At 39.1% G+C, this 16,531-nt stretch overlaps 2 protein-coding genes across 5 annotated transcripts in view; one reads left to right on the forward strand and one right to left on the reverse strand.

Annotated features, from left to right (window-relative positions):
- Window positions 1-14,286, forward strand: part of LOC143422882 (band 4.1-like protein 4) — an 82,251-nt gene extending 67,965 nt beyond the window's left edge. For 2 of the 4 annotated variants that reach the window (XM_076893848.1, XM_076893850.1), the window contains exons 6-17: window positions 7,854-7,974; window positions 8,328-8,415; window positions 8,506-8,622; window positions 9,122-9,634; window positions 9,833-10,047; window positions 10,660-10,735; window positions 10,859-10,944; window positions 11,046-11,081; window positions 11,898-12,056; window positions 12,930-13,203; window positions 13,767-13,873; window positions 14,148-14,286. In XM_076893848.1, the coding sequence (XP_076749963.1) occupies window positions 7,854-7,974; window positions 8,328-8,415; window positions 8,506-8,622; window positions 9,122-9,634; window positions 9,833-10,047; window positions 10,660-10,735; window positions 10,859-10,944; window positions 11,046-11,081; window positions 11,898-12,056; window positions 12,930-13,203; window positions 13,767-13,873; window positions 14,148-14,184 (1,829 nt within the window). In that variant the 3' untranslated portion in view covers window positions 14,185-14,286. The remainder of the gene's footprint in view (window positions 1-7,853; window positions 7,975-8,327; window positions 8,416-8,505; window positions 8,623-9,121; window positions 9,635-9,832; window positions 10,048-10,659; window positions 10,736-10,858; window positions 10,945-11,045; window positions 11,082-11,897; window positions 12,057-12,929; window positions 13,204-13,766; window positions 13,874-14,147) is intronic. The other 2 variants (XM_076893852.1, XM_076893851.1) reach the window with 2 other exon arrangements.
- Window positions 14,287-14,326: 40 nt separating this feature from the next.
- Window positions 14,327-15,325, reverse strand: Srp9 (signal recognition particle 9). Its single transcript, XM_076893853.1, has 3 exons — window positions 15,093-15,325; window positions 14,585-14,653; window positions 14,327-14,501 (listed from the first exon to the last, which is right to left on the reverse strand). Exons 1-3 carry the CDS (start codon window positions 15,162-15,164, stop codon window positions 14,406-14,408), a joined length of 237 nt encoding a protein of 78 aa, XP_076749968.1. The 5' UTR covers window positions 15,165-15,325; the 3' UTR covers window positions 14,327-14,405.
- Between the last annotated feature and the right edge of the window lie 1,206 nt (window positions 15,326-16,531).

The raw sequence follows: 16,531 nt of genomic DNA on the forward strand, positions 1-16,531 counted from the left end.
AATTTGAAACTGATTACTTTTACCTTGATTTCTAACGGTTTCGCGCCCAGAAGAATTCAGCTTGTTGCTCTTTCATTTCCATATTCATATTTTGGCATAAATATCAGTTACTCTTTCTCTATTAATTTCATAATCAATAATGATTTGAAAAAATGAATAATAATTTTTCTCATAATCTTTTTTACTGAATTCTTTAATATATCTTAGAATTAAAAATAAGTCATTGAATGAATGAAATAATTCAAACTTTAATAGAAGAACACCAGATAGTAAAAGATGTCTGAAGAAAGGTGAAAGGAAATTCTTCTGTTTAAAAGAATCCCTGGAATTCCTTATTCGTTGGGTACAGATAAAGTACCCGATGGAAGCACGGGCTGAAGAAAGCGATTTAGAAAGATTCGCCAAACCTTTGCGGAACGTCATGTGATTTCAATTTCACCGGCGAAAAGAGACGTCCACGTGTAACGCCGTAACGCGTGAAACTTTCGCAAAGCGCTTCCAACTTTTCTCCCTTTAGGCGGACAGTTATTTCTATTTCGAAATAGTTTCGTCTGGACACCGATGGAATCGAGAAAGTATCCAATCGCCGAGATGGGATTTGATTTCTTCTACTTGCTCGCATTCTTAAGTTGTTAAGTTTCCGTCTGTATAGAATATCTTAGTATGTGCATAAAATAACTGACAAAGATATTATTATGCAAAAAATTTGCAACGTTGGGATACAAATTGAATGCTTTCGTTCTTCACTACAATAACGAGTCAAATACTATTTACAGTCACAGTACATTAAATAATTTAACGTATCCAAATAATATATAATACAAAATTGATAATTTACTATCTTTTAACACACAAAAATTGTGGCGGCCTCCCACTAGACACTCGCCACTAGAGGAACAGCACCACTTACAGTTTCTCGATAGTACACAATTATCTATCTATCTATTTATCTATCCGTTCCAATATATATAACTTCTGATCTGCCCTTAACATCCTAGCGTCTAAGGCAGGACGAAACGTTCTTCCCTCTCTTTTCCTTCCTTCTCTCCTCTTTCAATCTATAGCAAAACTGAAGCACTTCGCTTCAAAATAATATACTCTTTCAAAACTCCTAATCATACAGTTTAACGATGTAAAAAATAGTAAACCAAAGATTTCAATTAATATACACACCTCTATGCCCATATATCATTTAAAATGTGCTCCTCCGTGCTAACATTCCCAGTATGTTTCCCAAATATTCGAATTTCAAAGGCAAACCGGTCCAAGATACAAATTCCTTATCGAAGAACCATTGTATCGCAACGGTTACGTTCGCAAACTGAAGAAAAAGAGATCGAAACGGAGGCTGGCGTTTCCGGTAAACGCGAGGGCGCGAACGGCGGAGCAAAGGCCGCGGAGCACGCGTTCGTTATCTGCTGCCGCGATTCAAAGTCATGGAAATGGAGAAAGGGTGGAAAGCGGTGGAAAAAACGAGAGGGACAGATACGGTGTCGTGTTTGCGTCTCATCGCCGTCAAAAGAGTCGAAATGAATGCCCTTTCTTCCTGCTCTCAGTCCCTTCCTAGTTCGTGGACGACGGGACCACGGTCGACGAGCGTGGAGACGCGCGAGGGCAATGGAGAAAAGGGACACGGCACGCGTTTTGCCTCGCGAAATGGAGATAAACTTCTCTGAATGCGCGTGCGGTCTGCCGCGGATGAGATCACCGCCTCTCGACGATGGATTGCGACATCCACGGCGACAGAGTTTTACGTGTTCGACTTTCCCGCCGCCGCGCGGCCTTTCTTTCGCGCCTTCCAAAGCGCGACCGTGGGATGTTCCCCTTCGACGCCGTCGAACCAGAAATCTTCGTCGTGCTACGTGATTTCTGCGCTGAAATGGAACAGTGGGTTAAGTTGCTCTTTCGCGAGATCTCGCGCTTCTATGTAATTACGTTTCAGCTCTTCTATTTTTATGTTCGACGCTCCCTAATCGTTAACAGTTTTTCTTTTGTATCTATAACTTTATCTGAGTTTTGATTCTAGCGTTAAGTTATTTTAATTAATCTCAGACTCGTTATCAATTTCGCGATTGTAGTTTGCGTGCCAGAAAGAAATTTTGTTTCTATTCGATTATGCGAGGTGTATTATCTTCTACTTTGAATGCCATATTATTGTTATCTTGTTTATTTGATGGCAACCAATTTTATAGGTGTCTTTAGATTAACGTAGCTTTGGAAATTCGTTACATAATTATCATATAATTAGCATAAATTTTCAGGATTGCAATGGAACACTTGAGTACACAGAAATTTACATGTTCTATGAAAATAAAAATATTCCAAGCACTTGTAGCTTGTTAATGGCAATATTAACTTTCATTTCATTATTCATTAATGGAAGCATTTCCGTACTTCCGGCTATAATTGACCGATGCCTGAACCGTGAAATGGCGAATGGAAATTGATGCAGTGGCGCACGGAGAGTGTTTTAAAATTTTAATCGAAGCATTCCAACGATGGTAGTATTTGTTGAATGAAAATGGATTCGGATACGTACGAGTTTCTGCTCTTTTTTTATTGTATTTTCCAGCTTGTATTACTTGAAAGGATTTTCATTTCATAATGCTGCTTCACTTTTGCGTTACTAACACGATTATTGTTAAATTAATTTTAATCAAACACTTAACCTTTCAAGCGATATGCGAATATTACTGCTCGCAATTATTCGTTCGATAGATGCTTAAAATTTTATTCTGAATTTTTATTAAAAAGAAACGGAAATAAATTTATTAAAAATATAAAAATATGTATTTTACAAGTATAGTGAATTAACTTCTCTGTAATAATACTACACATTAATGAACGTCTCTTAATGAAGGATATTAAATACAACAATTACGTAGAAGAAATACATACTTACTATTGTAGAATACATATTGATTTCGCGATGAACACGTGATATGACTGACTTGGTTCCAAAAATGAAACACAATCAAGAGATACTTCAATTAACCAGAGACAGACGGTCAACTGGTGAAGAACAAAGAGTAAACAGGAAGAGCAAAGAACAGTAAACTAGGAGTAAATACTAAACAACAAACAGCATGAGTTTCAAACAGCTAAGAGGAATTGAAGAACTTAGAGTCCAGACTGGAGTTGTACAGTATACATGGCGCAAATCGTATTTTAAAATCTTAATCGTTATCAGAACATGTACCTTATCTATCGATTCCACTGACTGTTATATTCTCAAATTATTTAAAAATTTATGTTTCTATATTTTCATAACTTGGGTCATTTGGCTCGACTATGCTTAAAAATCTTCTCTTCTCTGAACGAAGATAGATTGGAACATTTGTAGACCAAAGTAACAGAGATATCTATTACGATTACATTAATTAATTCATACAACGAAGACTTATTATATTCTAATTACTTTCTTATGATTTGTAATCAATATGCATCATTCGATACAATTATTTCTCGTTTCTTCTTTTCGTCGAAGAATTTAAAAGGAACCTCAAAACACATTTAAGGAAATCAACAATAATTATATAATAATTATAATAAAATAATCTCCATCAACTGCATAAAATCATTAAGATTTGAACCATCGATCGTTCCATTAGAGAACCCATTTCTTCATATCAACAATCAACCGCTCGTTTATTTAACCAACAGCAAACTATCCCACAGAAAATGCCACCATCCTCGTGAAAATTTTCCTTGTCCGTTGCCTCGTGCGGTCCAGCAATTAAGAAAACTGTTTGCAAATAAAAGAAAAGAAAACGCGAGAAAATGAAAAAGAAAAAAAAACGAACGAAAGTTCATCGTTACGTGGCATACGCAATTACGCGACTGTTCAACGCCGGGAAGTAATTCCGCGTGGTGGACATTTTAACGACGAATATTAATCAACTCGGCAACCAGTATAGTCACTCGCGCGGGCGCACGATTTTTATCTACCCTCGCAACGTCCCCCTTAAACCGCGTCCCTCTTCGGTGTAACGCGGTTTTCTTTCGAGCGACGACGAATCGCACGAACAACCCCTTTGCTTCTGAGCTTCCGCAAATATTGAAGTTATACTCGGGAAATAAGCGGACTGGTCCCGTTTCCTCGACGAGAGATAGGACCAGCCAACGACGTTGTCCAACTTTCTCGTGGATTTCAAACAAGATTGCCAGGGGTCCTTTTTTAAGCTGGCAACGCCATTACAGCGGTGACGAGGGACACCTTCCAGCGTCCGTCGAATCGCCACGAAACGCTATTATTTCGTTGCCTTTATCCTTTTGCTCGTCGCGAGTCCGTCCGCTCCGATGGAACCATTTTTAGGCCGTCGTTTCGTTTTGTAAATTAATTCGATTCCGTCCACCCCTTTGTAGCTGTTCGTTGGGCTGGTTCCGTTCGAAGGGAACGGTTGGGAATGGCTCGTTGAAGCGCGAACAATGGAATCGTATCTGGAAACTTAATTGTCTCGTACGTTTAGACTGTTGTTGTTGGCCCTCGTTGTCTCTTAATTGCGCGCGCTTTCAGCAAGATGACTACTCCGCGAGGATTGAATGGAATTACGATTTCAGTGATTCCTTTTTATGTCCGGATCGTTTCTAATTAGGCATTGGAAATTAGGCGTTAATTCCATTTGATACGTTAATCATTCTTTTATTTGAGATAAATCGAATTAATTAATTGTTTGACATTGTAGACTCTTTTCTGTATGAAATGTAAGAAGGGTGTGGAACTGATAGATACAATGTCAGAGAGAAAATATATGAAATATGTAATCATTTCGTATAAATGTGTATGTGAAAGTAAGAAACGGTGAAAAGAGAAGAAAGATAATTTGCAGGTAGCATACCACAAATGAAATCATGCATTTAATGGAAAGATGTAAATAGGGGGAACCAAAAAGACTGAGAGGAACGCTTGTAGTATTTGTCAGTATTTAATCTTCTCTCGATTAATAAACGGAGAATGCTATTCAGATAATTGTGTCGATAGAAGGAATTTTATCGATTAACTATACGAAAAGGGAGAGTATAAAGAGCTCCGTTCATCATTGAATTCCAGCAGACGTCAAAGACGAACAAAACTACGAGAGATATAATTTGAAGAAGATTGTGTCACACACACGTATCTTTTTTAGAGAGATTATTCGTTTTCTTCGAAAGAAATTAATATGAAAATTATTATCGATTATCCGTCGTACTAAGATAATATAACATTTCTTTAAAATCACTCGAAATTCCATCAATATCCACGTAAAGTGTATTTATACCCAACTATACAGCTTCGTAAGAAAACGAAACTTCCTGCACCTGCAAACATTGTGAATATGGACGTAAATAACTCGCGTCCCGTTACAAAGGTAGTGCTACTCGTAGTGCAACAAGAAAATATGAAAAGAATGCGAATGTTTCTCTTCCGTACTGTGTATTTATATCCAACTGTATAGTAAAACAGCTTCGAAGAGAAAACGACGAATCTTGGTCCTCAAAACCGCTCGGATAGATAGAGAAAGTGATGTCATTAAAGTCAATTTTTGTTTCATCTCGATATCTCAATCCGTTGCTGAAGTATAAGGGTTCAAAGTTTTCCCATTCATAACGACGCGCAAGATGGCGGGGGTATATATGAATGAACTTGACCCACATTTTTTCCAGGATATGCGTACGCACTAATAGTAATAGTAAAAATCCGTCTGGTAGCTGTCTGGTACTGATCAGCCCACGTGAGTAACGATTGAGATAGGTCAGTGACAAAAGGTCCGTGTCCTTTCGACAAGGACAGACATAGTAAAAATTACCCTTTCCTTCACACTCGTTCATTAAAAATTCATCTTCTAAAACGAACGAATAGAATCCACACACGTGAACAACATCCACGAGGAACTCCAATCTAAACAGGATCCATCGACTCGTTAAACGCACGTGTTCGGCAATTTCCATCGATCAACGATCGAGTCGTCACCTCGTTAAACGCAAAGGCAGAGGAGTCCAAAGGTTCTAATTACGAGCCACGACTGATTCCTGCTCCAATCGATCGAGTAGTCGCATTCCTCCGCTCCGCTCGTCCCTTCTTCCTCGATCCGCGCGCGGGACAGTTCTTCCCCCATAGCCTCTCGCATGGACGGTCATCCTCGACGCGTACACCACGCGCAACCCGTACACCGTGGCCCCTGTCGATCGGATTTCGTCTTCGTTTAGGCGAAAGTCCCGTAGCGAGCTCGATAACGCGTCTCGCGGTCTCGATCTCGATCGTTTCGCGATCCACGACCGGCGGTCTCGCGATTACACGACCGAACGGGCGCGCAAGAAGCTGAAGACAAGGCGCAGGGATCCTGGCCTCCGCGTAACTGGCGAGGGAAAAGAGACGCTGAGATTGAGTATGAACGAGCAAATGAGCGAGTCTAAGAAAGAAAGAGAGAGAGAGAGAGAGAATGAGCGTGTCAAGGAAAGGGACGAAGTGAGTGCAAGTGAACGAACGAAAAAGAGAGGGATGACAAGACGTGGAGGACGTGAGGGGAGCGAATAAAGAGTGGAGAAAATAAAGTACCCCTCGCACCGGTCGCAGCCGATATTCATCAAAGTCAGTGATTCAATTAAGCGACTAGGATGATTTCTGGAGGGCATTTCTACGCCGCGCCCTATGGAAATTGACGGCGACAGGTCTCGAGGGGGTGCGACACGGCGAGCCAAGCGAAATTCGAACGGTTCCGGAATCCACGATGGAAATTATTATAGTTTACACGATCTGTCTAGACGGTTTCGAATTTCGGCTTTTGGGTAAATGGTAGGCGCTGGTCAGCGTTGGTTTATTTTCTTTTGCGTTTTACTAAGGGGGTGGGTTTGCGAACCGCCGTGGAGAGTGACTGACCACTCACATTGCTTTTTTCCAGGGATGTTTTAAATTTTGTTTTAAAATTGCGAAAGTTTAATACACATTGCAAGTAATATTTTTATTTAACGCGCTATTAGTTGTAGTTCATAAATTTTATATTTGCCTATGCAATTTTTGTATTTGACAACGAATAGAAAATTCGTTTTATTTGAACGATTAGAATAATGATTTTCCTCTTTTCGATAAAATAATAACTTCTTGTAAACTCCAAATAAAAATTGATCGTAAATTACAGTTATATCATTTCGTTCTTCCTTCATTCTGGGATACATTAACGCGTAGACATTTTTCAAACACGTTGCGCGCAAATATTATAACGCCGATCGGTATTTTACGAATGCTTGGCGACATTAAAAGAAATGGAATTTCCTGAGGAAATGCCGGGCTTTTACTAGTCGCGCCACTTATTTAACCGCGCACGCACATAAATTCGTAGCAGTTGCACGCGTTTAAAACGAATAATAAAATGAGGGTGCCCGAGAGAGGAAAAAGAGGAAGGAGAAGGGGGCGAAAAAAGGAGCGGCAGGAGTTGTGCATACGTAGATTGCAGGATGAGAGTGCTATCGTGGTTTTTTCCCTAGCGTGGATAATGCGTGTGAGCATCCGGCTGACGGAATGCGTGTTACCGGACGATTTGCTTAATGCCTTGCATCTTGTGCTTTTAATGCACCCGTGTCTTCGTACGAAGACGGTGTACGATATTACGCAAGGAGGAAGCAGGTATTAAATATTTCTGACCTGATACATATGCAATATGGTTACGGATGGGTTATAAATTTGTCTCGTTCAGTTACATACAATTTTCTGATATAGATAAACCTGACGTGTCCACGTACAATTTTATTCGTTATATTTTCCATGCAATGTTTACTTGTCTTTCATTTTTATAGATCAACTTAAAATAAAAGGACCTAGTAATTAATATATTTTCTATTGCTGGAATTTAATCGAAGATTTATCCGAATTGTTTCAGCGGAACTGGGTGATTACGATCCAAGACGGCACTCAGTGGGCTACGTTACCGAATTTCGATTTCTAGCGAATCAGACCACCGAGCTGGAGAACCGTATAGTGGAGCTTCATAAAACCCTCGTGTACGTATACGATAATATCAATATTGCTCCATAAATACCTACACAAACGGAATGATTAATCAACATGTTACAATTACGTTTAAATTACATTCAAAAGAAATGAAAAATTCTTTCACTTTCTAGAATTTTCTAAAAATCGACCATTGAAATCGCTGAATAATTTATCAAACAGAATTTAATTAGCTTGACGAGTCATTTCGTGAATAAAAATTTTACAAATTTGCAAATTTCCTCGAGAGAGAGAGATGCAACAGGCATTGCGTTTACCCCAATCGCCGCGTTAAACGCGAGTTTCATAATACGCATAACTAACGACGACGGCGATCCCGTGTAACAATGGCCTCGTTTTTCAGAGGACAATTACCCTCCGCCGCGGAGCTGAATTATCTGGACAAGGTGAAGTGGCTGGAAATGTACGGGGTCGATTTGCATCCCGTGTTGGTACGTACTCGCGTCCCGTATGAACAAAGCCGGTCGATGTCGCAATAAGACACGATAATCTTTGGAAACCCTGTGATCTTGTTCTTGCAGGGAGAGGATAGCGTGGAATACTTTCTGGGTCTGACTCCGAGCGGGATAATTCTGTTGCGCAACAAGACCAAAGTGGGGAATTACTACTGGCCTCGAATTAACAAGATCTATTATAAGGTAGGCGAGCGTGGCTGATAATTTTTCGAAATTTCATTCACCCTGAGCAAACAAGAGACGTGTATCCGCTTGCTTCATCCTGTCAAACACTCCGTCAATGGTACAGTAGGGATTTGAATGACGCAAGTGTGCTCTGTTTGCTCTACTGTAACATCTGTGAATAATGCTAATTTAGAACATACTGAAAGGAACTTTTATTCAAATCGTGGTGTAAAGTAAACGCGTGGACGATCCTTCAATTTGCAATCGTATACTCGTCGGGCGTGTCACAAATTATACTTTGAAAAGTAGGAATACGCTTATGGGGTATAACGTGAAAATTAGTTGAAAGAAAAATGAGATACTTCTGCTTTCTTAAAAATGATCGAAGACATTCTCAACCTCGAGGACTATTTCTTCCTCAGTTCTAAGAAGATATCGCATTCCTATTTTCACGACGCGCGGACCACAACACAAAGGCATTGTTAAGTTACACAAAAACCGTTCCACCTTTTTCCAGGGTAGATACTTCATGCTGAGAGTGAGCGAGAAGAACTCCGAGGAGCGAACGCACGGGTTCGAGACGCCGTCAAAGGGCGCCTGCAGACATCTATGGAAGTGTTGCCTCGAGCACCAAGCGTTCTTCCGGTTGATGGCCACAGGCCCGCCACCTTTGAGCCCGTACTCCCGTTTCCGCTCGTACAGCCCTCCGTCCGGGTCTGAGAAGCACACGGTGATCAGACGGAACCCGCCGCCGATCTTCCAGAGGACGCCCAGCCGCCGGGCGCAACGGCGCGTGGTGGAGGGCCAGGAAATGGTCGGCCCGTTCGTGGAAACGCCCGCGACGGTTAACTCGAATTCAACTGGCAACCCAGCCGGCGGCAATGTTCTGTGCAATACGCAAAGCGCGAGACAAGTGAACAACTCGAGTCCAAGGAGCACCAGGAGTGCGCCATGGACGCAGAGTCAACCTCGAGGCCTCTATACCTCGTCTAGTCCTCGGTCCGTCCGCTCCGCGGGAACCGCACCAGCGGTACGTTCTGTTTCTGAACTTCTCTTTCGTCTTTCGTTAACGTCTACTTAAAGTAGAACTTCATTTGTCGATGAAAAATTGTGGTAGCAATTTGATGGGTACTGGTTTAATGGGTTCTCTTCAAGATCTCTTGGGATCTTTAATGGGTTCCGTTCTGGAGATTTGAGGCCTTTAGTGTGGTTCAATTGGTCCTTTCAGCTCTTGAGCAGACTCCAACGGCGGAGCAGCTCCGTAGAGAGCCAAAGTTCAGGGGACAGTCACAGTCGCGGTGGTCACCGCAGAAGGAGTCATAGTCATAGTCATCGAAGACACAGTCGCCATTCTGATTGCGAGTCCGAGCTGTCGAGGGGCTCGGATACAAGGTCGGGTCATCGCAAGCACCGCAAGAAGCACAGAAGCTCTCGCTCGTCCAGGTATTCTGTCTTTTTATTTGTCATTTCTTTTATTCTACTTGGAGAATAATTATCGGTTATTCATCCAATTTGTATACCTTATCAGCAATTACGATACCCTTGTAGCTTTTGATACATCCGTGTCAAAGATCCCTCGACTTGACTTGATGACAATTGATTAACAGAAGAGAAAAATCGCGATCAACTCGCGCGATGCTTTTCCGCTTACTCGATCTTGTTCCGTTCGCTACCGTGCGTCAAGACAATTAAGCGTCCGGGACATGCGTGCCGGTCTAATTGGTAATTAATCGACGTAATAAAGGCCCCTTAGAGGGTAATGTGAAAACGAAACAACTTGCCAGAACGTCTTAGGCGGGTTCGTCGACCGTGTGGACGGAAAAGAAACCCTCGTGCTCGTTATACTCTCACGGTAGGGTACATAGACCGCGTAAAGGTGATAATTATTTTAATGACGACGCGCCTGGGGCCATATCAACGACACGGCCTAACGAAATTCTTCTTACGGCGATGCGTACCGCGTTTTCAATGAGAAATCACGAGCAGGACGATTCGAATACAGGCTCGCGTTTCGAGGTTCAGCTATGTGTTCATACGCGCGTGGTATCTTTTCAGACACGAATTGGTAGATTCCGAGCCGCAATGGAGGGAAGCGCAGAAGCGGAAGGGTGAAGGTGTTCAACGAGCTGTCGTAAGTTTGAACGAGCGTTTCGCATTCAACGAATTCTCTAGACCCGTACAATTGTTCACGCGCGACTAGTGTAACGCGATGCACGCTCGTAACGTCCGGCTAAAACGATGAAAATTTGAATAGGTGAGCCATACGGAACCGAGAAGAAGGCACAGGAGTAGACACCGGAGCCCCTCCCAGAAGCAACCGCTGCCGGACGAGCTTAGGAAGTACGTTTTCTCTATGAAATTGTAACAATAGTAATGTACTTTACATGTTCGTTAAAACTGACGTGTATTTTCGTATTTTTATGCTCTTTGTTCGGTTCAAGTATAAAAACGTCCGAAAGATTGTTTGATTTGGAGGGGTAAGTATGATAAATTTAAACTTCTGTATTATTATTCCCTGTAGAATTCTTAATATTATTTCGACATGTTTATACGTGACATTATATAGTTATTAAATATAATATTAAATGCATGAGAACGATATGGCTGAAAGTGAACCTTTCGTTTACCTGGACAAATCCATTTCGAAGCGATACAGATTGGAACCACGGGAGAGACGAATATACAATTTTCCATTAAAATCATTGTAAATATTTTACGCTTAAAGAACGTACCGAGTCTTTGTATTATATTTCTTCCTCTCCAAATTAAACAATTGTATCAAATGTACATAAAAACCGGGAAACTTATATGTTACTTGGTAACATATACTAATCTAATCACTTCTGGACAGTTCTGGTCAATTCTGGGTAATTTAATTAATATACACAAGGCAATTCGCACAAAACTGTACGTACATTACCGCACATAAATATCGCATGAGTATTCTTGACACGTATAAATTAATTTTTGAAAGACTATTGATTAATAAAAATACTTGCTAGCTATTTGTTAAAAAAACTTATCAATAATGTATTTCAAGTGTAAATATCTGAATCACTGTTCTGTGTGTCTGTGTATCTGTGATATATATTAAGTATCAGTGTTGAAGTTTTGCTCATCTCCTCCAAATTTGTACTCCTAAGTCTTCCTGATCTTTGCTCTTCGATACCCGGGGAAAAGATATATCTTGAGCGGTAGTGTGTGTACGCAAAACAGTTTCCGTAGAAGTAATAAATTTCCTTACACAGCGTATAGCATAAGGCATACCAATGAAACAATGGCTAATTTTGCAGACACTTGGAGTTTGGGCTAGTCGATACATCCGGAATGAGCGAACAGCAACGACGAGAGATACCATATACGGTGGTTCAATCGCAATCATCCGTACAGCAATGTACCTTACAGTCTAGCAATTCCCGATTGGACGACGCAGAGTCGTCGTCCCTTCCTAGGTACGATGATCTCAAGACGGCCTGCAACATCCACAGTCATCCTCCGCAGCTGGAGGATGAGACGGGATCCGTAGTCATTGTTTGAAATTTTCCCCTTTTGCATGCGGTGTTTCTTAATTTTTAATTTTTTTTTTTTTCTTAATTTATTTGGAGCATGTATATTATTTACTATAAGCATGCGCCCTTATTATTTATTTAAAGCATGACAGGCCCTTAATAAATCGATGAGATTAACAGCTTGTCGCACCTGTTTATTTATTTCCTGGCTGGCACCTATTACTGATGCTTCTCGCTAATCCATGGATGACCATTGCTGCTCCATGGATGTACGTTCTAAAAATGAAGATTGTAGCACTTGTCCGTGTGTGTGTTCTTCCTTGTGATGTTCCGTGTATTTTTGTATAGCATAATGCATTGTGTTAATCGTTCATATGGGAGCGTATCGAAGTCTGGTAGATAATTATTGTCAACGATCGAGATCCGAGACTCCTCGTTGTGTCAGTTCACTCGAATTCCTGAATCCTCCCCCTCTTTACGTAGCCGGTAATGTTATTCGTAAATTAATTTTGTAGACCTTTAAATATGTTAGTGTATGTACAATTGTTCGACGAACGGAGAAATTGTTGCGTGAAAACTGACTTAATTAGTGTTTGTAATGTGAATAAAAAAGAAATATGTGTATCGCCTAAGGAATGCAATATGGCTCGTAGTTTATGTATGTATTAACCATGTTTTGAACGTATGGTAAACTAAAACATATATTATAATACTATAAACGTATGCATATCGATGTCGTAATGGTGTCCGATCATGGGATGTGCTTGAAATTTGCCGTGATATCCCAGAGAAAGACTGTCAAGGAATCACTTTCAGAACGATCGGATCCGTTGGCAAAAGAAACAGAAGAATAATACAGCATAGTCGTGACGGGAGTTATAATTTGCCGCCGACCAGGCCGAGTCAAGTCGAGGCAAAGTACTACGACGGTAATAGGAGCGAGTGCAATATGAGGAAGGACTATTATTATACTCGTAACAACAGAATATTGATAGGAAGTAACGTGGACAGTGGGCTCGGGGAAAGTACACCGCAGGAATTTTCAAGCTGCTGCTCAAGCTCTGCCGACAGCGCTAAACCTACCCGTGTAGTACGTATCTTTTTTCGCTTGCTTTTTTTTTTATAACAACGTTATTTGTTCGAGCCTTCGTTTATTTTAGTCACAAATTCTCGTTTCAAGTGAGACTCATTATTTTAATTTAAGAAAAAGTACGGAAGCTGTTGTCCTTTCAGATATCTGTCTTCTTTTTTATCACCGTGCGTCTGCCAGACACCCGGTGAATTTAGCAACAGCGTCGTATGAAAATAATGGGTAACGCTTTTGCTTCAAGTAGTTTAAGCTTTGTGCTTTTAAGAGAGAAACAGGATTTTTATTGTAATCTTAAATTGGAGATAAAATTATCTTTATTAAAATCGCACTTTATTATACGGAAATCTTTTAGACACACTAAGCGCTTTTTACAAATATATGCGGTTAAGGCTTGCTACTTCCTTCTCTTAGTTACGGCATTTTATTATATCACTTTTCCATTGCTACAAATCGTAAAGAAATGAGAAAAACTGATTTAATGAAATGTTGTCACTAGATCGTAGTGTGTTGTATCGTACAATCTCCTGCGTAGTAAATTAGTAAAATAGTTTTGTTTGGTATAGCCGCAAATGCAATTAGGGGGAGAGGTACGCTATGAACTGTCTTCAAATCAAGAAATCTACCCTCCTGTTGATACTACTCTGGACGCTGTTCTTCAGCCCATTATATCGTAAGTGCTTCTTTTCATTGCTTTGTGCTTCTCTCTTACAATGATATCTAGTAAAAATTTTAAATTAAGTTTGGCTTTATTAATAACTAATCCACGACACGCCGCTGTTACACATACATATACAATTACACATTCTGAGAAGTATTGGTATCCTTCGAAAATCAACTCTACTATGACATATAATTTTTAGTTTTCTGTGTGATTCGTTTCGAAAATTCATTATTAAGTAGATTCTCAATTGTACCGTGATACATTTCATTTTGTACTGTTTCAGAACTTTAACAAGGAGGCAACGTAACCGCCCAAAATGAGCACGAAGCTTTAAATAAATACGAAATAGACATTTATGCACATATTGTATATTTAAGAAAGTTTTTATACCTCATTCAAATAATTAAATATCTATAATCCCGTCAGTCGCAGAATCTTATGAAATGAAACAACATAAACAAATGAATTAAATGCGCAGCACTTTTATTCCTTGGCTTAAAAAAAAAAAAAGAAAATGTCCCTAATCTTGTCTAGTCCTTATTTAGCTCTCTTTAGATGCCATGTGCCTCATCAGGTTTCCTATAAATTTTTCCATCTTCTTTAAGTCCTGTGCAATCTCTGTTTTGTATTGTAGGCACTACGAATGAAAATTTATAAATGTATTATTTAAATAGACTCTTAAGAAATAAAAAGGTAAGTCGTATAAGTGTAAAAGCTTACCGTTCGATTATCTGTAAGTTTTAGACATAGAACACCTTTATTATGGCAATATTTCATTGTATACCGAGCCTAAAACAAAATAATAAATTATAAAAACTTAACGATTATTAAAATATTTATAAATACATCTGTCTCCATATGTTTCATTAATTTTACCTGCAAACTGACACAGTGAAAATAAATAAAAATATTTTATACAAAATAAACTATTCTTATTTATACATATATATATTAAAACAATGTAAATTTACGTTTTAAGCGTTTCAATATTGTTTCATAGAATTCTTTCGTTTTACGTGTCAAATAATTATTCAAATACAAAATTGAATTCTTAATATTTACGTGACATGTCATGTTGTCATGTCAGTCGAGGTTTATAACCTACAAAAGTTTCTTACAGTATTGAATGAAATACATTGATATATTATTTCAATCTTAAACTACACGGAATATTCAACATTTTGTCTAACGAAATTGATAAGTTAACGTTAATTTAATCAAAATACACCTTCATTGGATCTTGAAGATATAACCTTTCAGCACCCTTTTCGAACTCTTCCCACGAACTTAAATAAGTCATTTTTATTGGTAACAAATGGAATATTACACTGACGAAATTACACTATGCCAATATGAAAAATGAGTATTGTATTCAATACATTGCCAAAAGAGCGTTATTTATCAAAACACGATACGTGTGTACGACACGGTTGTCTCGTTGGAACCGGATGAAACAAGTGTAAAAAATTGCTTCTGTGGCGACCCCTAACGACAAATCACGACAGTGCGTTGATGTCTACACCAAAGAGGAAATGACAGTGCAACTGTCTAGGATTTTGTCATCATGGAAAAAATGCTGCACCAAGTGGTAATTTCTAATTAAAGCAGAAATCTATCTCATTTAGATATACTCTAGCATATACAAGAATCTATTTAGGAAGAATTAACCTTATTTAACGTCGCTTGTAATGTTTCATTGCTTTGTCAGATACTATATTTATTAAAACTTGTTGGAATGTTTCATATAATAAATATATTCAAATGATAATATATTGATTGTTGTAGCTAATTGTTCTTTTCTTTTTCTTGCAGATGTCGCAAGAAAGGATATGTAGGAGAACTCTAAAAGATTAATATTTAAGGAACCTGGTCAATCAAGATTGTTTTAAAATTGTATGATTAAGAAGAAAATGGTTGTATGATTAAGAGGAACAGGAAAAAGAGAGAAAAAGTAAGTAAACAGAAAAAACTATAGTGCATTATATTATTAATTTTGTAGCATTGTATATTATTTTTAAACTGGTTGTTATATGTCCAGACAACACAGCAAATCACATAACACTTCAAAAAGCACCAGCGTATCACGGTGGCTTCCCCAGGTCCTGTAACGCTACAGGAGTATCATCAGGATTAAATGTATTTAAATGCACCAGAACAATATACGGTACTGTTCCAGTGCTGATACCGCCTGCCAATACTGTTCATTCATGAATTTTCCCAGTGGTGGCATAGGGTGACATTTGTCCATTGACATTATAAATGAATGTTAAAAAGGACAAAAATAAACAGTTTATTCATTGTGACTCTCAAGTAGGTTAACATGAAACAAAGATATAAGATTATACTAATAATAAATATCATCACAGTGCTTTTACTGTGACAAAGTTATGTTGTCGGGATATATATGTCAATAGTTTTATTATAATTTATTGTATATTCTACTAGCTTTACTGTAATTTATTTTATATTTTCCGCTTCAGAGGTAAGAGAGAGAAAGATATATAAGAAAGCAATGGGAAAGAGTGAGACAGATATTGCCGACCCTGCTCTCGCAGCCCTGGTACCATCTCTGTGAAAAGTGCTCAAACTGGTCGCACATAATTATCGACAGCGAAGTAAACTACGGAAAGTACTGAAACTAGTCGGGCATTAGTTCACCCAGGTCCA

The sequence above is a fragment of the Xylocopa sonorina genome, chromosome 4 (assembly GCF_050948175.1).
Source record: "Xylocopa sonorina isolate GNS202 chromosome 4, iyXylSono1_principal, whole genome shotgun sequence".
Taxonomy (NCBI): domain Eukaryota; kingdom Metazoa; phylum Arthropoda; class Insecta; order Hymenoptera; family Apidae; genus Xylocopa; species Xylocopa sonorina.

Coding starts and splice junctions, on each gene's coding strand:
- Srp9 (XM_076893853.1), bottom strand. CDS start 15,164: ATGACTTATTTAAGTTCGTGGGAAGAGTTCGAAAAGGGTGCTGAAAGG. Junction 14,654..15,092: donor ATCTTCAAGATCCAATGAAG/GTGTATTTTGAT, acceptor ATTTTGTTTTAG/GCTCGGTATACAATGAAATA. Junction 14,502..14,584: donor AACTTACAGATAATCGAACG/GTAAGCTTTTAC, acceptor TTTCATTCGTAG/TGCCTACAATACAAAACAGA.